The 20,325-nt window shown below is 53.1% G+C and overlaps 10 protein-coding genes across 10 annotated transcripts; 3 read left to right on the top strand and 7 right to left on the bottom strand.

Moving 5' to 3' along the window:
- Nucleotides 1-68: 68 nt before the first annotated feature.
- Nucleotides 69-1,781, bottom strand: B0H18DRAFT_1017951 (uncharacterized protein). Its single transcript, XM_048029337.1, has 8 exons — nt 1,617-1,781; nt 1,528-1,563; nt 1,456-1,476; nt 1,345-1,404; nt 1,158-1,324; nt 920-1,108; nt 778-869; nt 69-712 (listed from the first exon to the last, which is right to left on the bottom strand). The coding sequence occupies exons 1-8, from the start codon at nt 1,666-1,668 to the stop codon at nt 400-402; spliced, it is 930 nt and encodes a 309-aa protein (XP_047891427.1). The 5' UTR covers nt 1,669-1,781; the 3' UTR covers nt 69-399.
- Nucleotides 1,782-1,941: 160 nt separating this feature from the next.
- B0H18DRAFT_514205 (uncharacterized protein) lies at nt 1,942-2,619 on the bottom strand. Its single transcript, XM_048038386.1, has 3 exons — nt 2,533-2,619; nt 2,406-2,478; nt 1,942-2,354 (listed from the first exon to the last, which is right to left on the bottom strand). Exons 1-3 carry the CDS (start codon nt 2,550-2,552, stop codon nt 2,001-2,003), a joined length of 447 nt encoding a protein of 148 aa, XP_047891426.1. The 5' UTR covers nt 2,553-2,619; the 3' UTR covers nt 1,942-2,000.
- Nucleotides 2,320-3,664, bottom strand: B0H18DRAFT_1017938 (uncharacterized protein). The gene is made up of 2 exons (XM_048029336.1): nt 2,406-3,664; nt 2,320-2,354 (listed from the first exon to the last, which is right to left on the bottom strand). The coding sequence occupies exon 1, from the start codon at nt 3,464-3,466 to the stop codon at nt 2,645-2,647; it is 822 nt and encodes a 273-aa protein (XP_047891425.1). The 5' UTR covers nt 3,467-3,664; the 3' UTR covers nt 2,320-2,354; nt 2,406-2,644.
- A 36-nt stretch (nt 3,665-3,700) lies between these two features.
- On the bottom strand, nt 3,701-4,698 carry B0H18DRAFT_1017937 (uncharacterized protein; the record flags this gene model as incomplete). The annotated part of the gene is made up of 5 exons (XM_048029335.1): nt 4,676-4,698; nt 4,537-4,620; nt 4,422-4,474; nt 3,939-4,356; nt 3,701-3,813 (listed from the first exon to the last, which is right to left on the bottom strand). Coding segments are annotated over exons 2-4 (412 nt in total), but the record flags the coding sequence as incomplete, so codon positions are not given.
- An 870-nt stretch (nt 4,699-5,568) lies between these two features.
- B0H18DRAFT_1017929 (uncharacterized protein) lies at nt 5,569-9,117 on the bottom strand. Its single transcript, XM_048029334.1, has 17 exons — nt 8,667-9,117; nt 8,303-8,637; nt 8,168-8,248; nt 7,897-7,950; nt 7,763-7,835; nt 7,633-7,709; nt 7,499-7,592; nt 7,434-7,472; nt 7,356-7,366; nt 7,155-7,243; nt 7,014-7,097; nt 6,922-6,960; nt 6,848-6,868; nt 6,544-6,791; nt 6,302-6,493; nt 6,151-6,242; nt 5,569-6,094 (listed from the first exon to the last, which is right to left on the bottom strand). The coding sequence occupies exons 1-17, from the start codon at nt 8,838-8,840 to the stop codon at nt 5,812-5,814; spliced, it is 1,986 nt and encodes a 661-aa protein (XP_047891423.1). The 5' UTR covers nt 8,841-9,117; the 3' UTR covers nt 5,569-5,811.
- A 1,177-nt stretch (nt 9,118-10,294) lies between these two features.
- On the bottom strand, nt 10,295-11,260 carry B0H18DRAFT_513928 (uncharacterized protein). The gene has a single exon (XM_048038385.1). It carries the CDS (start codon nt 11,021-11,023, stop codon nt 10,508-10,510), a length of 516 nt encoding a protein of 171 aa, XP_047891422.1. The 5' UTR covers nt 11,024-11,260; the 3' UTR covers nt 10,295-10,507.
- On the bottom strand, nt 11,212-11,946 carry B0H18DRAFT_879304 (recombination protein Rad52; the record flags this gene model as incomplete). Its single annotated transcript, XM_048040685.1, has 4 exons — nt 11,212-11,379; nt 11,435-11,630; nt 11,682-11,712; nt 11,766-11,946. The coding sequence occupies 4 exons, from the start codon at nt 11,944-11,946 to the stop codon at nt 11,212-11,214; spliced, it is 576 nt and encodes a 191-aa protein (XP_047891421.1).
- Nucleotides 11,947-12,708: 762 nt separating this feature from the next.
- On the top strand, nt 12,709-14,721 carry B0H18DRAFT_1085877 (uncharacterized protein; the record flags this gene model as incomplete). Its single annotated transcript, XM_048031970.1, has 7 exons — nt 12,709-12,985; nt 13,012-13,181; nt 13,336-13,740; nt 13,797-13,842; nt 13,899-14,263; nt 14,327-14,401; nt 14,560-14,721. The coding sequence occupies 7 exons, from the start codon at nt 12,709-12,711 to the stop codon at nt 14,719-14,721; spliced, it is 1,500 nt and encodes a 499-aa protein (XP_047891420.1).
- Nucleotides 14,722-15,652: 931 nt separating this feature from the next.
- B0H18DRAFT_1017903 (uncharacterized protein) lies at nt 15,653-19,128 on the top strand. Its single transcript, XM_048029333.1, has 12 exons — nt 15,653-16,518; nt 16,571-16,623; nt 16,683-16,744; nt 16,796-17,045; nt 17,146-17,170; nt 17,278-17,366; nt 17,427-17,510; nt 17,570-17,626; nt 17,726-17,973; nt 18,009-18,227; nt 18,280-18,371; nt 18,430-19,128. The coding sequence occupies exons 1-12, from the start codon at nt 15,728-15,730 to the stop codon at nt 18,743-18,745; spliced, it is 2,286 nt and encodes a 761-aa protein (XP_047891419.1). The 5' UTR covers nt 15,653-15,727; the 3' UTR covers nt 18,746-19,128.
- Nucleotides 18,635-19,176, top strand: B0H18DRAFT_513778 (uncharacterized protein). Its single transcript, XM_048038384.1, has 3 exons — nt 18,635-18,830; nt 18,903-19,006; nt 19,108-19,176. The coding sequence occupies exons 1-3, from the start codon at nt 18,742-18,744 to the stop codon at nt 19,116-19,118; spliced, it is 204 nt and encodes a 67-aa protein (XP_047891418.1). The 5' UTR covers nt 18,635-18,741; the 3' UTR covers nt 19,119-19,176.
- Nucleotides 19,177-20,325: the final 1,149 nt, after the last annotated feature.

Raw genomic sequence — 20,325 nt, 5'->3', positions numbered from 1 at the left:
GTTGTGGACTGGCCACCACCCCATACGTAGACAAACTCAAAATGTTCATCTCAAAATCGGCACCTGGTCTTCCTTTATTCGTCATGAGGGATTGCGTAACACCACTGTGCCCTCGTATTTACTCGTATATAATGCAAGGGCTTGACAGAAAGCAGGCAACGCCAATCCAATGACGCGTTGCCCAATAGCAATGACAGCGTTGCGTACAATAGATCGTATAATACATACATAGCCTGTGGTAATCGCCACTCCGTTTGTCACTTCCGAGTCCGTCATGAATACCAATATGCACAGAACCTAAATATGTCGTAGTTGCCGAATGCTCCTGAGTATAGGCGATGGCGATGTCGTGGTCACCGCCCAACTATACATGCCCGAGCAGCGCCCGAATCCTTGCCATCAGCATTCTTCCATAGCAATATCTGGAGCGGCGGTATCGCTCGATGGACTCGATGTTGGATCGGCCTTTTCCTCTTCGTCCTTCCTCTTCCGTGTAACCCGATCGCGGACTCTCCGTACACGGTCGCACGCGCTCTCCCATACGTCGCGCAGCCACTGATGCACGGAGATGTCGCCGCCCTCCCAAACCGTGTAGAGGCACAGGACGAGCAGCATCGCCGCCAATCCCCACGTCGTCGCGGTTACCGTGATAGTTGGGATGTCACGGTCGTGGAAGCACTCCAGCGCGAAGGCAACCAGGAACGTCACCACCCTATAATCGTGTGGAATGATTAGCATCATCCACACACAGTGCGGTTTGTCGATCTCAGCACTTACGCCCACATGAGAAGCGCATACGGCAAACTATACATGATGGCCAGTGTCTCCAAACCGAGTTTCGGGTGCCTTCTACTTGTCAGATACGTCACCTATGTCGCCGATTAGAACGGAACGCTCTCGCGGTGAAGGCGTAGCTTACCGCATCCGTAGCTGTCTCCTTGGGCTTGACTCGGTATTGTCGGACCAGTAGCATACCAATCACTGTGGCGGCGATACTAGCAATGGTGGACACGAAACTTGCTATTTGCGCCGGTGTCCGAGTACCGTCGCCACTATCAACGTCATTTATGGTCATAAATGATATGTTGGCGTTCAGTAACACTGTCGCCTGTTTCCATAGTGAGTACACGGACATCGACCGACGACGTGTGACTGACTGTGAGTACGGCCTCCTGCCAGTCTGTCTGGAGCTTGTGGATGAACTGCGTCCAGGCGATCTCATTGATGATCTGATCAATCCATATCCTCTCTAGCGACCGCAGATGGACCTCCGGTGCATTGAAGAGGAGAGGGGATAGTAGTGCAGCAAGGGCTGTTCGCTTCCCTTGCCCGTCTCAAAGAGACTCTGGTACCTGTCGAGACGTGCGACCTTCTGGCCGTGGAAATAATGATACCTGTCATGCGCTGCAAGTACCTCAGTCACCTGCCGGGCATCCAACTATACCGGTCACATACCGAACAGGCACATGAGACGTCCTGGTATTGTGGTCAACGCCACAATGACAAGATGTATGGAACAGGACTCACCAATAGCGCAGGCAGTGTATCGATTCGATCCGAGACCTGTACAGATGGATGAGCCACCGGTTGACTCGATAGAACACCAAATGACCAACTCTTTGTCGTCTTGATCATGGACGCTAGCGTCTGGAGGTCATCGGCTTTCATATTGACGGTGGACGCAGCAGACGAGAGTTGGTCTCATAGAACAATCTAGCATCAGCACTGCTGTCACAGCAGAAGAAAAAGCGACCTCACCGACGTTCCTGTACACGAGTATACTGAGTACTTCTTCTCTGAGTTCCTTCGTGACGGTTTGTTGGATTGGGAAGTACTCAAAATGCTTCCTATGCACGTTCGAGTCAGCGGAGTTGCAACACTAAACTAAAACAATCGTCATAAGAATCAGCCTACCCACGCAGGAGAAGTTACCACACACACTGCCACTGTGGTTTACCAATAGTATGATTCGATCCGTGTTCTGTTTTGTTGCGAAGATGTCAACTTCGCCCTGAAATGGAACACATAACGATGGAACCCACTGATATGCGATGCAGAGTGTAGCCTCTGAGGTCCTCCAGCTCGTTCGAGACCTTGTATGAATGTACCCAGAACAGCACCCGCTCGGCATGGTTTACATAGTAGTATGTCCAATAATGTTTGGAAGGTTTACCAGACTCCAGATCAGTGACGGGTCCTGCTTCCTTTGGTATCTGCTCTAGCTCGAGCACAAGTTCCGTCTCAGGCGGCAGTGTGTAACCTAACAGCTGCACTGCTTCGTCCAGCCGCGCCGCGAAGTCCTCGATCTCTTCTAAGATATCGGGATCGCAGAGCCACGCCTCGGTATATGTTTTCTAGTGGGTAAGCCTCAGTAAGGTTGGCAGAGACGGGAAGGCTGTACTTACTCGGTCCTTGTTATAGAAGTACAAAGCACCTTCGGGGTGTGTATGACCTTCCCAGCCCACAGGTACGTGTTCCCTGGATAGCATGTGAATCCAGGTACCCAGGGGCGTTCAATGGGACTGTACGTACAGGGGATAGGTAGTCTGCATAGGTTCGACAACAAATTCAAAGGGGCACTCCTCACTGTGAACATGATCGCATCAGTGTGGAAACCAGCTACGACGGGTAATTACCCACAGCTTCACCCTTTTTCATATCTACGTGTTTGAAGGGTTGGGTATATTTTCTGCGACCTGCGGGGATGCGTGTTGGGTAGGTGTTGAGATGGCCTGGCTGGCGACGCGACATTGGACCGACTATGGACGGAGGCTTTGTCACCATGCACAGAGAGAACGGACTCGGGGCGCGGATGCGAGCCTGCAGGAGCGCGTACTTGGGACCGCGCCCGGGACCTAGATCTCCCTCTCCGACGATGTGCGTCCGCAACAGTGACTATCCCGGAGAGACGGTGGTCTGTGGCGCGCACCGAGGCACGAGAAGACGGCCGAGACGACGGCGCTGCAAGGTGTTCGCTGTATATACTAGCGCGTGGACGATACTGGTGGGATTCAAAGGATACCTGGGAGCTATTGCGAGAGGGTTGTGAGGCGGTTTGAACGGAGATGGGATATGTGATGTCCTCTTCGCTGCCCTTCTGCGAGTGGTGGAACAAGGCCGACGATGGTCGACTTGCAGGTCGACTGTTGGGGCGACTGCCCTCCGCACTAAGATACATCGAGTTTCGCGCCTGCTCCAAGTACCCAGCAGGGAACGAGACGGGCTCCCTACTCGCGTAGACGACACTAGGTTCGCTCTCACCAAGTCTGCCGTCCAAAGTCAACCGCCGCCCTCGACAGGAACCCTCTCCTCCGAAATCTGAACGGCCATCCTGTGTTGTCCGTGTGTAGCAGTCCTTAAGAAAGTGCCATAAGCGTAAGAGGCCGTGCGCAGAGTGCCGTACAAGTCTTGAAGACAAGAGCAACCGCAAGAGCGTGCGAATCCACTGTACAATTGGCATAGCCATTCGTGAGGTTCGTGATATATCAATGGCAAAAAGCAGGTTCCGAGGAGCGTCGTAAGGGTTCAGAGGCGATACATGGTCGTGGTACACAAGCAACTTCTTGAGTACATATAAAACACTGCATGAGGCCCGAAGACGTTATCGAAGAAGTGCAATTAAGCGCCGGAACGCTCCGACTCGGATTCGGTGGCTTGGCTCAAGCTCAAGTATGGTACTTACTGTATACTGAATACAATCCTCACCGTGCTGTGCTATGTGAATGCACAGAACGTAATCAGACAGTACTGATCAACAGGCATTGTGAAACGAAGTTGCAAGATGACTGACGAGTCGTAGCACCATTGTGAATCTGTAGTATATAGGCGGCTTAGTGGCTGATGTACCGATTCCTGCCAAGCGGGTAAACGTATGTACATGGCAGTACTATGCGTCATAACCTTTCTTCGGTCAACGGCACCGGAAACGAGGTTGAACGGGCACCGAGTAGATTACTCTTCACTCTACATATTATCGGCATTCGATTACTATGTAATGCTCGTCATCACCAACAGACATGCAACAGAGCTAGCCCCTTCGGACTGTACGCGGGCTCCAGGCTTGAGGCTCGTCTGACATGGCGCGGGTGATCTGGGGACCCAGACCAACGGGCGGAACTTGCTGAGACCTTTCTTTGTGACATGAATGTCCGAGGCAGAGGGCGGATGCCCTGCGGGTTGTACCGGGCTCGCCGCGGCCTCTTGTTTCGCAGCCCTTACTGCTGGGGCATTTACGGCCACACCTTGATCCGCCGCGGCCATTCTTAGCTGCAAAGCGCGCTCCTCGCGGTCGCGTGCCTCAATCAACGCCGCGTTTTGAAGAACACGCCGCTGGCGTTCCAAGTCGGCGTGGAGTTCCTGGAGTTCAAGTGGGGTGAATGAATGCAGAAGGGCATGCATATGTCAGCAGCGGGCCAGCATACCTCAACTGTTGGTGGATGAATCCTCGTGTGTGTGAGCCAAGCTGTCCACTGTACTGATGGATGAGCGGTCATGAGTGTCATTCGGCGAGCAAATGAAGTACATGCGGTGTCTTACCAGGAAGACGTCTCTTCCCAGCGACGTAGGTCAACATATCCGCGCCTGCCCTGTACTTTACCACTCGCTTTGTTCGTGTGGTTTCTGTCGCGAATTAGTTCGATAGAGTCAAAACTTGACTTATATAGCAAGGACATACCATTGGATACACTAGGATACTCGTAGTACTTGTTCCCTATAGAGAAATTTAGTCGCCAAGGGAAATGGGCCGCACTGGTAGCCTTACCTCCAAGTCTCTGCCTACGGCATATGTCTGTAAATGTTGATCAGCCAATAGTAGAAATCCTGTGCGCGTAGTATACATCACAGGAACTCGGGAGAACCTGGTGACACGGTGAGGAAGCGCGCTGGAGACCAGTGGGACATGCGTCCGCACGACACGCACCGTATGCGTCAGAAAAGCAAGGCTCGTGCCGCAGGCAATGCGCGCAGGGTCCATAGTACACGCAAATCGCGGAGATGTCGACAATTACACCGTGACGGTCAATACAGTGCGTACCATCATGCCCGGATGCCAACGCCTGCTCCTCCCCCTCCTCCGGGGCCCAGCACTCGGACGATGCCTATCACAATCGTCGATGAAAGCGGGTACTTACAGGTCTCCTCAACTTTTCAAAGAGCCGCCGTATAAATGACATGTTTGGTCGCGTGTTCAACTCGATGAGCAGGAGGGCATGATGGTAGAAGGTAAGCCACACCTGTAGGAGCGGTGGCGCTCGCCGACATGCACGATCTCAGATCAGATCTTGATCCTATTAGTGTCCGCTTTAGGTAAGCAAGTACAACGCTGCGTAGTACGTTCGGTGCCGTGACTACTCATGGCGACGGATCACTGTGCACTGCCTGGCACAAGATGTTAGACTGTCTCCGTCGTGTAAATTTTCGTCGAGAACTCAGGCAGATAGATGTAGGTATGTTGCATATTCATTAAATGACTCATTATTGTATAATAGCGTCTCTGCCAGCACTGGCCCGCCGGAGGCCCCTGCGTCACTGTCAGCAGTTTGAACGCGCTGCGCAGGCGAACGATTGGGCCAGCCTCAGATTACAATGCTATGAGCGTGCGCCTCCGCGGCGCCTGTATAGCTCAGAGCATTGACATAGACATCACGATACATACATAACCTGCCACAGTGGCTACTTGGTACACGGACAGAGACAACAATACAGAGGTCAATACAATACACGCATACTTAAACGGAACGTAAAAATGCCACGAAGAGTGTATCGTGACGGGCCCTTCATCATACTGCTACCGGATCATTCGCGCACAATCTATACTTCAACAACGTCGTCTCGAATATCATCGTCGGGAAGGCCTGGGGTCGATGCACTCCTGGTGTGCTGCGACGAGCCATCAAACGTGTCGCCGACCTTGTTTCGCACCTGGAGCGCCCAATCATGCAGCGAATGACCAACGCTGCCCTCCCAGCAAGAGCGGACGCACAGCGCAGTGGATATTGCCGCTAAACCCCAAGCAACAGCGGTTGCGATCACTGTAGGCTTGTCCTGCCAGCCGAAGCATTCAAGCGCGAGCGCTGCCATGAACGCAAGGACCCTAGGAAGTAGCATTGACATCCCTCGTGCAGAAGAGCAAGCGAACATGAGACTCACGCCCACAGTAGCAATGCGTGCGGAAGGCTATGCACGATAGCGAGGGTTTCCATGCCCAGTCGAGCGCGCCACTGGCCGTGCAAGTACGTAGCCTGTGAATGAAACCGTGTCGTGAGCTGAGCATTTCATGACGAAGGAACGTAGTGCATACGGCTTCCTCAGCTGTCTCCCTGGGTTTCACGCGGTACTGGCGGATCAGCTGCATGCCAATAATCGCAGAGAAGACGCAGGCGATCGTGGACACCAAGCTCGTAATCTGCGCAGGCGTCCGCTGCGGCGAAGCATTGGCGTTGACATCTGCGATACCGAGGAAGGATACATTTGCGCATAGCAGCACCGCCGCCTGTACACAGACTTAGCTGACGTCGGACTGTGGATAGTCCGGGCACGTACGGGGATCGCTGCTTCCAACCACTCCTTTCGCAGGTCGGCGACGAATCTCTCCCAGGAGTTCGCATTGATGATACCATCGATCCACACTTTCTCCAGACTCCGCAGATGCGCTAGGGGATGGTTAAACAAAATGACGGAAAACGAGCGTATCCAGGGCGTCCGAGTGCTGTTGTCGTTGTCAAAGAGGCTCTGAAGGCGATCGAGACGCGCAACCTTTTGGCCAAAGAAGTTGAGGTATCTGTCATTAGCTAACATTTTCGAGTTATGTCACTCGTCTTGTCGATCATTGCGTAGGTGTACATACCGAAAAGGCACATCACCCGTCCTGAAAAGTTGTTCTTATTGCGCGCATAAATGAGCAAAAAGGCCGACACTTACCAAGAACCCAAGCAGTGTACTGATTACTACTCCCGAGGTCTAGTCGCCGTGTGTGAGTGCCAAAAAGAACACCATCACTTCGGATCAATCACCTTTCGACAACTTGAGCAGCGACGTCAGCCGATCCATGTCGCTAGATATCATCCCAACGGTGGATGTTGCCGACGTCGTCCGGTCTATGAAGCCGCATTAGTGTTCCACTAGCGACGCGGATGTGGCGTGCGTCGCATTACCAATGTTGGCATGTATGAGTATACACAAAGCTTCGTCTCGGAGCTTGTCCGTGACAACCTGACCAACAGGAAAGGACTCCCAGTGATGCCTTGTAGACAAATTTCAGTCGCAGTGGCACGGCTGCAAACTAAATCAGGGAATAAGGATCGCTTCGTAAGAGAAAAGTGCGAGGTGACACATACCTAGACTGAACCCCTTACCAGTAGTAGGCCTCAATCCCATGTTCTGTAAAAGTAAGGATTTTAGAGGGCCTTATGACCACTGGCGACGGGACATACTGATATGAGAGCGGAATAGAGGCCTCTCAAATCCCCCAACTCGTCAGAGACGGTATATCGTGAACCCAGAAGAGGACTCTTTCATCATGGTTGACAAAGTAGTACGTCCAGTAGTGCTTGGTCTCCTTCGTCGGGTTCACCTCAAGCTCAAGGACGACTCTGAGTCCGGTGGTATGATCATGCCAGCATCAAGCGCGACCGCCTCAGTTGGGCAGCGAAGTCCTCGATCTCATCCAGTACGTCTGGATCGCATAGCCACGCCTCGGTGTATATTTTCTGTGGCGTTGAAGGGTCAGGCAGACTCAGGTATGCACGGTGGCCACACGTACCCGAGCTGGGTCGTAGAAGTACAAGCCCCCTTCCGGATGTGTAACGGCTTCCCAGCCATCCGGGACGCCCTCCCTAACGCGAATGTCAGTGTTGCAGCCCTACTAGTACGGGAGGCAGCCGAGTCGATACGCACAGCGGGTACTTTGTTTGCATGGGCTGCACGGTGTACTTGGAAGGGCATTCTTGCCTGTTGGCGACATTTCCTGTCAGCGCCACATCAAGGCCACCACACATAGGCAGACGCCACTTACAGTTTCGTACCTCTGTCGTATCTATGTGTCTTGATGGTCGGATACATCTTCTGCGTCTGCTTGGGACGTTGCTTCGCATGCTCTTCAGGACCCAGAACAGTGGCACTTTCCGAGGATAGCGAGGTGTTGTCCTCAGGCTGTGTCGCCACAGACATGGCAGAAGGCGTTGTCGAGGCGGATTGTATTGTCACTTGGGATGGTGTTGTCGAGAATGGGACCTGGTCTGCTGCAGAACTGGGGTCGGTGCGATGAGGGAGTGCGGTTTTTATAGAGTTGGGAGATGCTTACCGTGGACAAAGCGGAATATGAAAAGGGGTCAGGCCGTCATCGCCACAGTGGCAGGCAAGGTGGCAAGTGCCTAGATGTGTTTGGCTACCGTCGTGAGGTTCGCGTTCGACTATATAAGGATGCGGAGGCAGATCTTGAGATGCGGTTTGTTTTCCAAGCGCGTGTTGGTGGTTGTATGTGGGCGCAGAGTGGGAGATGGCTACTGCTCGATCCGGATCTCTTTGTTGGCGAACCTTGGTGTCATCTGTAAGCCCTCGTTCCAGGTCTACATCGGGATAGTACGCGGGCTCCTCGCTCAGGTAGATCACCCCAGAAGCACTATTGCCGGATCCAATCTGCTCATCGGCTTCAGCTCCGGCTGCACTGGACGATGGCGTTGCCCTGAGATCATTTTACTGATCGTTGCCTTGAGTATCGAACAACGTTTCAACACGTCCCAAAGCCATGCAAGGACAATTTTTGGAGAGTGACGAGATCCTGGCAGCAAGAGGAGACGCAAGAACGCGTAGTACAGCCGTCGCAGGGTAAGCGGCGTCATATTGGCCCAGAGTCGCTATGGAAAGACAAGCTGTGAACCGCAGGAGTGATGGTTGATGAGAGCAACACCTTCAGAGACGAGGTCATGAAAACGGCAGCTGCAAGTTATGCGAATTGTATGCGATTGAGCAGGCTCGCGTTGAGGCGATTCAGTTCTGAGGCGCGACACAGGCGGCGATTCGATGATGGATGAGATTCGAGGGCATGTATGCGTATATCAGGGTCCCAGTGGTGGCTGGGCGGAGGATACCGTAATTCAGGTGGGTAGCGTTCCACGCTGACAAGGCCCAGCGCATTTGGTCCTCACCTGTCTCCATTGCACCGATAAGCGCTAATGGAACGCCAATACTAATGCCACCGGTGGCAATAGTACTGCACTATGTGAGCTCGATCCGAGACATGCAGCCCACAACGTGTACTGGCCTTCTGGCTTCCGTTGCCGACATTGCTGCACAGATTGAGCTGAGCATCGACCACGAGGTGACCAGATACATAATGGGGCGCGTGCGAGCTGAGGAGCATCATCACGCCGGTGGCACGTAGATCTGCCAGATATCTGATATTCAAATTGACGCCACACAGTGGCCGCGATATTGCGTAGTACTGTAGATCGTCACTGCCAGTGCGATCTGCACGAGCATATAGACGTGTTTGAGATATTTTCTATCCTCTATCGAGTCTCACGACCGAATCCGCTATACCAGCCTTTGAGAGCCCGGCGTGGGACGAATAGCGACCGCTACCGCTCCGGCGTCATAACCCAAATACCTGAGCGCTCAGCTCGCAACATAAGCGTACGGGTCAGGAATCAGCCAACGATGGAATACCAGGCGAGAATTCTGTCATTACATCAGGTACGGAACCTGTATCCAATCCTAAGATTCCGAGAGTCGTGCACCGCTCACAATTATGAAGTGTACTTGAATGTTCAAAGAAGACCACAAACCGAGCCCATCGAGAAAGGTCAACGTCTCATTCGTTTCATGTCCCCGCCATCACCAAAGTCCAATGCCGCGAGAGGCTCTCTCCTCTGTCCGCCGGCGCCCTGCCGGGTGCCCGGGCCAGGAGGCGGTGCGAGGCCCATCCCTGCATTGGTCTTCGCGACGCCGCAGCAGCACCGGAATTTCCCCTGAATGACGACAATAAGCATAATAGACTGCGTGTCGCCGGAGATACGCACTGCATGACATCTGCGGTGCGCTTGAAGCCGATTGAACTCCCACCGGCGGAGGAGGTGTAGTTGGGTCGGGCGGCGTGCGCGGAATGTTGCGGGTTACTCGGATGCGAAGTCTAGAACAGCATCAGCGCATGTTTGCGCATATGGTAGGCTAACAAGCTGTGCGTACCGAAGCGACTGGGACATGGAAGCCGCCCATCGTGGGCGGCGATTGTGCGAAGGCGGACGAGGCATCCTTCGAGTCTGATGGGTAGTGGGATTGCCTGTGTTCGTGCCTTGGTATCTATGAGTCGTGGAACTCGAACCGGACACAGCGTGGTACGGCTGTAGAGGCTTCGCCGCTGGAGGTTCCGAAGAGCGCTGTGGCTGAGGCGGGTGTGCCCGCTCCTGAGGAGGAAAGTGTTCCGTCCGTCGTGAATTGTGCTCAACGTCCCTCGAGTCCTCGCCCACCTCAAGGCCACCAACTCCCTCGTCAAAGTTGATCGGTCCACCTATCCCTTCCTCACCGAGGTCCACTTCAGCCAGGAAGGCGTCGTCATCCGAGTTGAAATGGAACTCGGACGTGTCATCTGGGATGTCGGCGTCATCACCATCGCCAGCTGGAGCTGGTGGAGGAACAGCCACCGTCGAGGACGTGTTTGCGATGGGCGGTGGCGCAAAAGAGACCCGCTGCCCTCCTTGTGGTGGTCCTTGATCTCTCTGGTCCGATTGCTGGTTTCGAGCCTGTGCAGCTCCTGTGGTATGCGCTGCTGACGTCTCCTGCGGACGATATTGTGGTTTCTGGTTTTGACCGCTCGGACCGACCCGGGACGTGGCGACGTCAGATGGTGTATCAAGCTCGCCTCACCAGCATCCGGACCAGCAGAGGATTTCCCCTTCATATTGGGCGTGGATGTCGCGACCGGACCCGCCTGACCAGACGCTGAGCGCATATGTGGAGGTAGAGCAGGAGCTACACCTGGGGCGGGCTGTGCTGACGCGTTACATGCACTGAGAATGGCTTCCATACGAGACGTCGCTTCGGTCTTCACTACAGGCGGGGCTGGCTTGTTGGTCGATGGCCCTGGTTTGCTGGACGCGGTCGCATTCGTGTTCGTGCTGACGCCTGCCGGGCCTTTCGTGTCCTCGAATTCAGGCCGCCTGTGGAGTTCATCCTTGTTGAATTTGGGCTACAATCAACCGCGAGAGAATCGGCTCAGTCGTTAGAGCGTTTCAGACGAGACACGCGGATCAGACACACTGGCGGGACCTTCATCTTCACAACCTCCTGCGTGTACGACTTGTCATACAGACAATTCCCGAGAAGGTTGCCGAAATTGCGCAAAGCACGCTTAACGGCGTCTGTCACCGCTTCCTTCTTACACTGTATGCGTCATGAGATGTAAGTGGCGCAGCAGACATTTCGTGCTGGAACTTACCTTGTCGAGCGCAGCCCCTTTACTCTTGGAGTTCTCCAGCAGCCCATACCCAACGTCCTCATGAAACGCACCATCGCGTAGCGTTATTCTGACAACAGCGGTGACTCCCACTGAATACCTCTGTGATTGCTCGTTTTGATCGATAAAGTCTGTCGTTAAGTTGATTACACTCGAACTCCAGCCGTTAAACCCAAAGCTACGAAGCGCGTCAAAAGGGCGACTGAAGTATGGTGGCGTCGGTACTTACACTTCATTTGCAAGATTGATAATCTTCCATCCTGAGAGGGAACGTCAATTCGTGGGCAGCAGGACGGCATTCAAACCGGCTTACCCTCAGCGTAGGTCAGCTTAGGACCGCCACCTGGCCCTGGTCTCTGCGAGATATATTCAGGACCAAGTTTCCTGTTTAATTTGGCCTGTAGTGTTGCAATTTTCTTGGCACTTTCGTCGCTCAAGTCGACCAAGGTAGTGTCTTGGAAAAAGGAGGATTGACCGGGGACGGCGCCGTGCATCTGGGGTGCGAATGACATCGAACCGTGCACGGAGATGTTAGAGGTAGTTTGCAATGGTTGTCCGAAGGGGCCCTTCAAACCGCGTTGTGCTGTTTCAAAACCCTCGAGCAGATGTCCGCTGAATGCCCCTGCCATTCGGCGGCCGCCGGGATCTTGCTGGGCGATGTATGCGGCGCTTTGGTCAGACGGAGCAAATCACACGTAAACCACAAGTCGCTTGAACAAACCTTCGATGGGGTCGCGTCAGCGAATTCTGCGCTTCAAGAAAGAACGGCCTGGCGGAAGCACGCAGTCAACAGTGATCTTCAGCGCGTATATGCTACCGATACGATTTCACAGCGACCCGTACAGACGGTTAGAACCTGAACGTGATTTTGACAGCTCCTTCACAGATGAGTGCGAACCTGAGCTAAGTGCAACGATTGTGGCGGCGAGAGCCAAGTTGAAAATAGGCGCCAAAACGCGTCGCGGCTTTGAGGCGCGTCGAGAACCTCGCGAGTGGCCACGTCACATGATATCCGTAGCGGGATCACTTCCGTACTAGGAAGGTGCGCGTCATTGTAGTACTTTCTCTTCCTTCAAGTCGTGCTTGCTGTCGTCGTCGTCGTTGTCGCTCTTCTGCTGCACGCATTGCCCTCCTTGCGAGAGTCTCCGCCTACTCATTCTACTGGAGCTCACTGTCACTTGTCATTGTCTCTGGATATCACTCACCGCTTTCACCGGGACGCGTAGTAATATTTACCCGATCACTGGCAGTTCAATATGTCGAAGCCTGATACAACCCGCGCGACGGCCACCACCAGGCCTACAACCCGACGTTCAGTACCTGCACGCTCGATGAATCCGGGCGTCCCGAGAAGCGTCGTCGGACGTCGGCCATCTGTATCAGGACTTGCTCTCACCGGCAACCTGAATCCAGTCTCAGGGCTTCCGAAAGCACAGAGATCCTCAAAAACGACCCAGAAACTCGTAGTGCTTCCTTCGGAGCCGCAGACTAAAGCACTTCCACCACCAGAAGAAGAGGATGATGGCTTTCATGGTTCGAAACGGATCGCGGGGTCCGAGACTACAAGAGTGCTGGCGAACGCATGACCAAGGTGCAGCGGGGGAAGGCTGATTTCAAGCGTATCACGGCGTACTGTGTTGCGGATGAGTTCAAGATGAAGCTCCTCGCGACGTATGTGAAGCGCGAACACAACGTGCAGCCGCGAGTCTTTGACGAGGCAATGTATCTTGTGAGCGTTACTTTACCCATTAGATGCACTCTCCTTACAACCTATAGATATACTACCTGCCACTACTCCCGGCTACGGCCCGCACTCCAACATCCGCTCCTCGGCTGCGCCGACCTCTTCAGGCTCGGACGATCCTTCGTCGTGGCTATCAGAGGCAGAAGAAGAGGGCTACCGAGGCACGTATTTCGACTCCGCGCCAGAGGCTAGCGGCGTACCTCCCCAAGACGGCTGGATATCGTCGTCTCCTCCCATTACGGGTGGGAGCGTAGTGTCTCCTCCGTCGATGTTATCGCCTGGAGAACCTTCCGCCGACACGAACCCAGCCCCGCCGAGGAAAAGACAAAAGCGTAGGAAAGGCAGCAAGGCTGAGGACAAGGCCGAATATGGCGCGAATGGCGAAGATTACGCGGAGGCTATATTCTTCACCTACGGTGTGGTCGTATTCTTTGGGCTGACTGAACAGCAAGAAAGAGGTATCTTGGAAGACGTGGAGGGGGCTGGCGTAATGCGAAAGAAGTTCGTGGAGGATGATTGGGAGGTCGAGGAATGCCACTATGCGGTATGTATGTCTGACAGTACGCCGTATGGGTGTTGAATGCTCACTGGACTTGCCAGCATGACCCGAATATCGCATATCCAAGGATATATAATGACTTCTTCAGTGCGTTTCGCTTGCGATTGCTTAGTCTCATTAGCCCTTACAACGAAGCACTCTAGCGTTCAAGACTCACTCGCATCTTCTGAAGCTCTCCGTCGCGCATGCCCTTGCTCAGTCCACTCTCTTAGCGCACTACGAGACGCATGCAACGCGCATTCTGTCCTCGCCGCGCACGGTATCGATTCCCCAGCAGCTCGCGTTGACCGGTGTGCTCTCGCTGCCACGGAAGGAAGCGCTCCGCCTGACCGGCCGGTTGTTCACCCTGCGCCGTGACGTCAATCTCGTCAGCAATGTGCTCGACGTGCCGGAACTGTTCTGGAGCGAGGCGAGCCTGAAGGCGCTGTACGACGCGGTGAGGGAGTACATGGAGATTGGCGGGCGTGTGCAGGTATTGAACGAGAAACTGGCAGTGGCGGAGGATTTGGTGTGTTTTCCGCTTGCTTGGAAGTGTTGTGCTGGAGCTCATTTTGTGTCCTGGCGACATCAGTTAGGAGCGATACACGACCATTTGAACAACAGCGCTATGGAACGTATCACATGGATTATCATCTGGTGGGCTCATGTCCGTCATTTGCGTGATTGAAGCGTACTGACGTTGTGTAGGCTTATCGTTGTAGCTTGTCTTGTTGAAATGGTAAGTGCACCACCGTTCGCCCTTACTAGATACATGCCGCGTCCCGCCTCAATGCTATGGTATCGTGCTCATGAATACCACCGTAGGGCGAGGTCATTGCCAGACTGGTCGTTCACGCGACTATGGGTAGCTCAAAAGCGATTGCTGCCTCCACGACATGTACGAATGCGGCGGCTGCGCTCAGTACGCTCTCGAAGGAGGAAGCTTTGGTCATTCTGGAGCGCATAGCGGGTGGAGGCTCAATGTAGTGACCTATGGGTGAGTCCTCCCTAATCATGTACACGTGTGCCCAATGTGGCGTTCTGATCACGAAACAGGACTGTACGTATACTCTGTCTAATACGACGTTGCCGTTCTTCGCAAACATGGTCAGAACAATGTCTCATCGGAGCTCTGATTCGGAACGTTCAAAGCAAATGACCAGTTCAAACGCGTAACAGCTCTCGAGTATTAACTGCTCTTGGACGACGCTTCATAGCGTGTACCTGTGCTTCATTGAATAGAAACCATGCACTCGTGGTCTCGTATCGTGGACTGATCTATGTACGATGAGTCGCATGGACTCTTCGAGTTTTGGTGTCTATACTGGTTGGAATTGGCAAGTGTATTGCGATGCATGTCGACGACTTGTGGATGGCAAGTACAACTCTTGCTGTATCCGGCAGACAACGTCTTCCAAGCGCAGCGAAAAGCCTACTTCTCTGGTGAGCATGCTGCAGTCTAACGCAATGGAACGACATATGAACATTCATTCGTGTGCAGTGCAAGAGCCTCGAACGCATAGCCTCAGTGCTCTTCACGTTCCCGTGAGTGTCTTCATAGTGGCGTTAAGTGTGGTTCTCAGTTCTAGCGCCAGTGCCTTGCGGTCCGGAGCTCACAGATGTTATCTGATGTATGAAGGGCGCAAGTTAACTGAAGCGTGAGTCCTATTCTCAGATGTGTGTATGCTGGAACACTTACCGGCGAGCTTCAGCGACGCTGTTGTATACAGTACGCGGCCAGGTAGCAGCAATGAAGTAGTGATAGTAAGGTACGTGTCCGATCCATCGCATGTATTGACTGGTTCCGAACGCCTGTGCGTCGTGCACGCTCGGCGTCTCTAAACTCATAAACGACGGGCGCATTGGAATGTTCCAAAGCTTATATATCTATCGAAGGACTAAGGCCCTTATCGGCCTCATAACGTGCGACTACAGCCTTCTGCGGCTGTGCTCGACACCTCGACTCTTGCCCTCTCTGTGCTGGTCGTCAGCCATGTCTCGCTCTCCGCTTCAGCAGCTACGTGCACTGTTGCGGTATATCCTCTCGTGGCTCCCTCAGCACTTCGCGCGGCCTCTTGCTTTCCTCCGGCTCCTTTGGCGACGTTTCATGAGAAGGACTGCAGACCGGGGTCTACCCCCTGACGCCAAAGACGACGACGGTGTCGTTAAACCCTCCCCCGTTTCGCATGCGAGCTACCGCAAAGCCGTGCTCGACAATCACTCCTCTGCCGTTGTATATGCAAGTGACGAACCTAGTACGTATCCCTCGCTTGAGGATCGACGGGCACGGTCTTGGAGTCACCGATCTCCCGACACCGACCCTTCCGGAAGCTATGCACATTCGAAACCGGACGCGTATTTATCTGGGAGCGAACGGGGAAGCAGCCCGTATTCAATTACGATTCAGAATCCGTCTCAACACTCCCTTGCAAGCACGAAGGATTCATCGCTCTACCATACCAGTGTACACGATGACCACGTCTCCGTCAACATGTCGCGTCCATCCTCCCGTATTTCGATGCGCACCAGAGATGATCGTGATTCTCGTCTGATCACTCCCTCTGACTCTCGACGGCAGTCATCAAGATCTAAACAGCGAAATCTTACCCGAAGACGAACCCCTACGGCATCCCCGTCTCACTCCACTGCCACACTACATAGCAATAGTTCATGGGTCAGCCAGCATAACGTAGCCATGCCTGCTGGCCGGTTGTTGCATGAGAGACGAAGTCAGAAGACGTACCCCATAGTTGAAACAGGAAGATATACAAAGGCGAAGGATTGGTGAGTAGTAGTATGGTGCATCCAACCCCAGCACTGACATCCGCTTAATCAGGGAACAAAGGGAATGCGCGTATAAAGTTGAGCCCATGAAGATGTCTACAAACTGTGCGTCTTCGATGATTACTGTAACTCTCGAGGTACGTAACGACAATCGCAGGGCTGAGCTTCAGGTCATTGGGAAGCACATACCCATCCGGAAGGCGCTTTGTACTTTTTCGATCGACTCGTGTATGTTGCCTCCTCATGACTCGTGCTTCTCACCGGCAACTATTTGCAGAGGATATATACAGAAGCATGGATTTATGACCCGGCAATACTAGAAGAGATCGAGACTTCGCGCATCGGTTGGTCGAAGAAGTGCAGGAGAATAACTCGTATTACCACCCATGCAGACTTGTGCTCGAGCTGGAAGATGTCCCGGAAGAGCATATGCTCCATCTCGCCATTGCGCCCATTATGGACATATTACTATGTCAACCATGCGGAGAGGGTACTCTTTTGGTTGAAAGAAACGACCTCGAAACCAAGTACAGCAAGTCAACACATACAATCGGATTCACATTCAGTGGGTTTTGCCATAGCATCGTGTGTTGGAATAACCCTTTGACGTAATCTCGCCGGCCACAGAACTTGTCATTGAATCATATTATTGGTAGGAAACCACGTCGCGCTGTTGTATGTAACTCCATCCCACGTCCTACATGCCTGGAGCTCATCTTCTTTGTAGGCTACCTGTACCGAGGTTGACATGCTTGGTAGGAAACATATGGAGTACTTCCCGGTGGGGCAAACAATCACGGAAGCTTTGAGGATTGAGGTACTGTGCATTCTCGTGCATGCCAATGTCGGTGGGTCTGCGTTATACAGTTCGATGAGACTTTATCCTAATCACTTTCTGCGTCGTTCAGACCAAATCATATCAGAATCATCGACCGTCTCCATGAAGCCCGACGAAATGCTTAATCTCACGAAGATGGTTGAGATATCGAAAGGTCAGTGAGGGTTTCGTGTTCAAGATCACTGGTGTGCCTTAAACTCACCAAAGACGTAGAGCTCGGTAGCAATGACTATACTGCCTCTGTCATAGGTAGGTATCTTCTTCACAAAGGTAACAGTGATTAACGAGTACGCAAGGACGTCTGATGCATACTTTGGTACGGAGACTAACATACCTTCAGTGCGCAAACGAGAGACTGAGGCCTTCCAGTTCATAACAGGTACAACTTCTCGTTTGGACAGAAGGCCGCACAAATCGATCGCTTTCAGCCCGTCTACGACACCAATACGAAAGAGCGATCGGCGTTATTCACACTTCTCTCGTGTGCCCTCTTCAATGCGCCCGACATGCATCTTCAGACTCTGGAGCGAGCATGGATCGACGGGACGATTAACGAAATATTCTGGACCAAATGTATCAACAAGCTGCAGAAGGACTGGGAAGAGGCGGTGTTGACGGTAGGTCTATCAGCATACCGACCAACACGACGAAGGTGACATCTTATCGTGGTGATGTATACCAGGCGACCGTGGTCCTGAATGCCAATATATCGTTCTTGACTATCAATGACGTCGACTCTGGCACTGGCCCTCGGACGCCGGCACAACTTGCGAGCTACGTGTCCACCATCTGCAGCATTGCCGCGGTTGTCATAGGGCTGCTCATCATCCGCCAACACCGAGTGAGACCCAAAGAGACGGCGACCGACGCCGTGAGCACCGTCCTATCCACTGATATAGGATGCCAATTCATCGTGTCTGTAGGTAACGTACCTGGAAACCCGCAGGCACCCGCGGCTAGGACTGGAGGTGTTGGGCATTGTACACAGCCTGCCATATGCATTGCTCATGTGGGCGTGAGTCAAGACAACCGTTCATCCGTCGCTGAAACCGTGCTGACCATCTGCGAACCAGAGTCGTCTCGTTCCTTCTTGCCTTCGCTTTCGAGAACTTCCGCGTCAAGGACACCGCAACCCTCGTTGTGGCGTCAACGGCATGGGGCCTGGCAGTGATTCTGCTCGTCCTATGTCTGTACACCATCTGGGAAGGCGGTGAAATCTCGATCCGCCAGAAGATGCGCGAGTTGTACCAGCAAGCGAACGACAAGCTCCAGCTTTCGATGCGCCAGTTTATGAAGCAGAAGCAGCACGCCGACCAGAACTCGTGCACGGCGCCGGGGTCGTCCAGCAACGTTGCGGTCCCAACGGGGATCGAGATGCAGAGCATATGATGGAGTGTGCGTTTTTGAAGTTCGTATATAAACTTGGGGGTAGTACCTCGCAATTGCCTTCGTATGGATACGCACGCATGTCGAGGTTGGTGTCTGATCGGGTCGTATAGGAGTTCCACATGTACAGAGTATTGACACTATTGACACTCTTTCACAGCATATATAATCAGTGGATCTTCTCGATAGCTACCAGTGTCTGTCATGCCATGTCCCAAGCGGCGGTCTTGGGAGTGACTTCGGCGCTTAGCCCGACGCGCTCAGGTCTGTCGCATTCCTATCAGAGGTCCTTGGAGGGTCCTGACAGTGTTACTGACTCAAACCTCCGTGCATCTGGTGATTCATGTCTCTACACGATTGTATAGTTGTACTTTGAGGATAAATTATGAGTAGAGAACATACAATATCTGTCTCTGCATGCAATACTTCCGGTATCTGAGCTTCGACAAGAGTTTGACTATTGGATTTGAACTGCGTTTTGATGTACTGGATCATTGTATCTGCTTAGTCTCGCCGCAAGACCCCCTCACGTTCACGTGCGGGGTTTGTGTCGAACCTAGTATCTGCTGACTTTCATGACTACCAGTTGCGGGAGCGTCGATGTGAACAGGAACGATGGCATGAAAAGGAGTGTCGGTACACTGCAGCTGTTCTAAAAGTTTGAGTGAGTGTCGCAGCGAGGATATGCGGACAACTATCAGAGCTAACCGGATTGCAGCGCAGAAATTCAGAACCGCATCTCAAATATGTGATACAAGGTGCATTACCAACGATCGGACTAATATTCCAACCAGCTCTGGGATCAGGAATGTTCCACATCGCGACGACCTGATGCATTCAACCTGTCAACACCTTCTTCGTTCGACCTCGGAGGCGATCGAAACGCATCATACACTAGTCTCCGTGGCAGATCATGACAGAAAGCAGGTAAGCGTATCTTACGATCACATGTAATCTCGTCCATGGATAGGAACTTACTGAGATACGTTCATCCACGGATGTCTCAGAGTGAGACCTGCCTATAGAGACCGTGGCTGACAGCTATCAGTGCAGTAGAGCACTCGGTGGGACGTTGGTTGTGTTGATCCGTGGCGACTTGTGGGAGACAAGGGTACTTTATCAGTATACGGAGGGAAGGAAGGAAGATGTCTGACGTACGTCTGAACATACGGAGTGAGACTGCGCCACAAACAGACGACTGATCGCGGACACAGCCAGACGTTCCGGTCGAATGCGATGTCTTGTACGAACCGTGGGATGTCTAAGTATGACGACACGGGAAGATCAGACGGCCGAAGTGACACGACCAGTTCCGCCGCCGAGAGGTGGCAGCAGTCGCTGCACAACCTATCCCATGACAGGTCGATCCGCTTCTTGCCCGCAAGGACTGCCGACATATTGTGCAACCAAGGGAAAGAAAGATATCTGGACGCTGGTCAGTTGGTGTGAATGGTGGCAGTGTACGATACATACCTACTGTTGACGTCAGGTGAGGTTGGACAGGCTGCGAAACCCTTGACTGCTTTCCCAGTAAGTAAGAATTCAAGGGAACAGTTCTGCCTCCGTCGCATAGCGACGGCCTC

This window comes from Fomitopsis serialis (genome assembly GCF_022376445.1).
Source record: "Fomitopsis serialis strain Sig1Antser10 chromosome Unknown B0H18scaffold_53, whole genome shotgun sequence".
Lineage (NCBI taxonomy): Eukaryota > Fungi > Basidiomycota > Agaricomycetes > Polyporales > Fomitopsidaceae > Fomitopsis > Fomitopsis serialis.
This window is presented reverse-complemented; position numbering and strand designations above follow the sequence as displayed.

What these genes read in the sequence shown, in the direction of transcription:
- B0H18DRAFT_1017929 (XM_048029334.1), bottom strand. Translation starts at nt 8,840, where the DNA reads ATGACGCCGCTTACCCTGCGACGGCTGTACTACGCGTTCTTGCGTCTC. An exon ending in TCGACAACGCCTTCTGCCAT is followed by an intron (nt 7,951 to 8,167) that starts GTCTGTGGCGAC and finishes TGTCGCCAACAG; the next exon opens with GCAAGAATGCCCTTCCAAGT. An exon ending in ACTTCTACGACCCAGCTCGG is followed by an intron (nt 7,710 to 7,762) that starts GTACGTGTGGCC and finishes TCAACGCCACAG; the next exon opens with AAAATATACACCGAGGCGTG.
- B0H18DRAFT_1017903 (XM_048029333.1), top strand. Translation starts at nt 15,728, where the DNA reads ATGTCTCGCTCTCCGCTTCAGCAGCTACGTGCACTGTTGCGGTATATC. An exon ending in TCTCGTGCATGCCAATGTCG is followed by an intron (nt 17,367 to 17,426) that starts GTGGGTCTGCGT and finishes TGCGTCGTTCAG; the next exon opens with ACCAAATCATATCAGAATCA. An exon ending in AAGAGACGGCGACCGACGCC is followed by an intron (nt 18,228 to 18,279) that starts GTGAGCACCGTC and finishes TCGTGTCTGTAG; the next exon opens with GTAACGTACCTGGAAACCCG.
- B0H18DRAFT_1017951 (XM_048029337.1), bottom strand. Translation starts at nt 1,668, where the DNA reads ATGAAAGCCGATGACCTCCAGACGCTAGCGTCCATGATCAAGACGACA. An exon ending in CATGATCAAGACGACAAAGA is followed by an intron (nt 1,564 to 1,616) that starts GTTGGTCATTTG and finishes CCATCTGTACAG; the next exon opens with GTCTCGGATCGAATCGATAC. An exon ending in ACGTCTCATGTGCCTGTTCG is followed by an intron (nt 1,405 to 1,455) that starts GTATGTGACCGG and finishes AGGTACTTGCAG; the next exon opens with CGCATGACAGGTATCATTAT.
- B0H18DRAFT_514205 (XM_048038386.1), bottom strand. Translation starts at nt 2,552, where the DNA reads ATGCAGACTACCTATCCCCT. An exon ending in ATGCAGACTACCTATCCCCT is followed by an intron (nt 2,479 to 2,532) that starts GTACGTACAGTC and finishes CATGCTATCCAG; the next exon opens with GGAACACGTACCTGTGGGCT. An exon ending in ACTTCTATAACAAGGACCGA is followed by an intron (nt 2,355 to 2,405) that starts GTAAGTACAGCC and finishes CTTACCCACTAG; the next exon opens with AAAACATATACCGAGGCGTG.
- B0H18DRAFT_513778 (XM_048038384.1), top strand. Translation starts at nt 18,742, where the DNA reads ATGATGGAGTGTGCGTTTTTGAAGTTCGTATATAAACTTGGGGGTAGT. An exon ending in GGATACGCACGCATGTCGAG is followed by an intron (nt 18,831 to 18,902) that starts GTTGGTGTCTGA and finishes ACTCTTTCACAG; the next exon opens with CATATATAATCAGTGGATCT.
- B0H18DRAFT_513928 (XM_048038385.1), bottom strand. Translation starts at nt 11,023, where the DNA reads ATGGAAGCCATTCTCAGTGCATGTAACGCGTCAGCACAGCCCGCCCCA.
- B0H18DRAFT_1017938 (XM_048029336.1), bottom strand. Translation starts at nt 3,466, where the DNA reads ATGGCTATGCCAATTGTACAGTGGATTCGCACGCTCTTGCGGTTGCTC.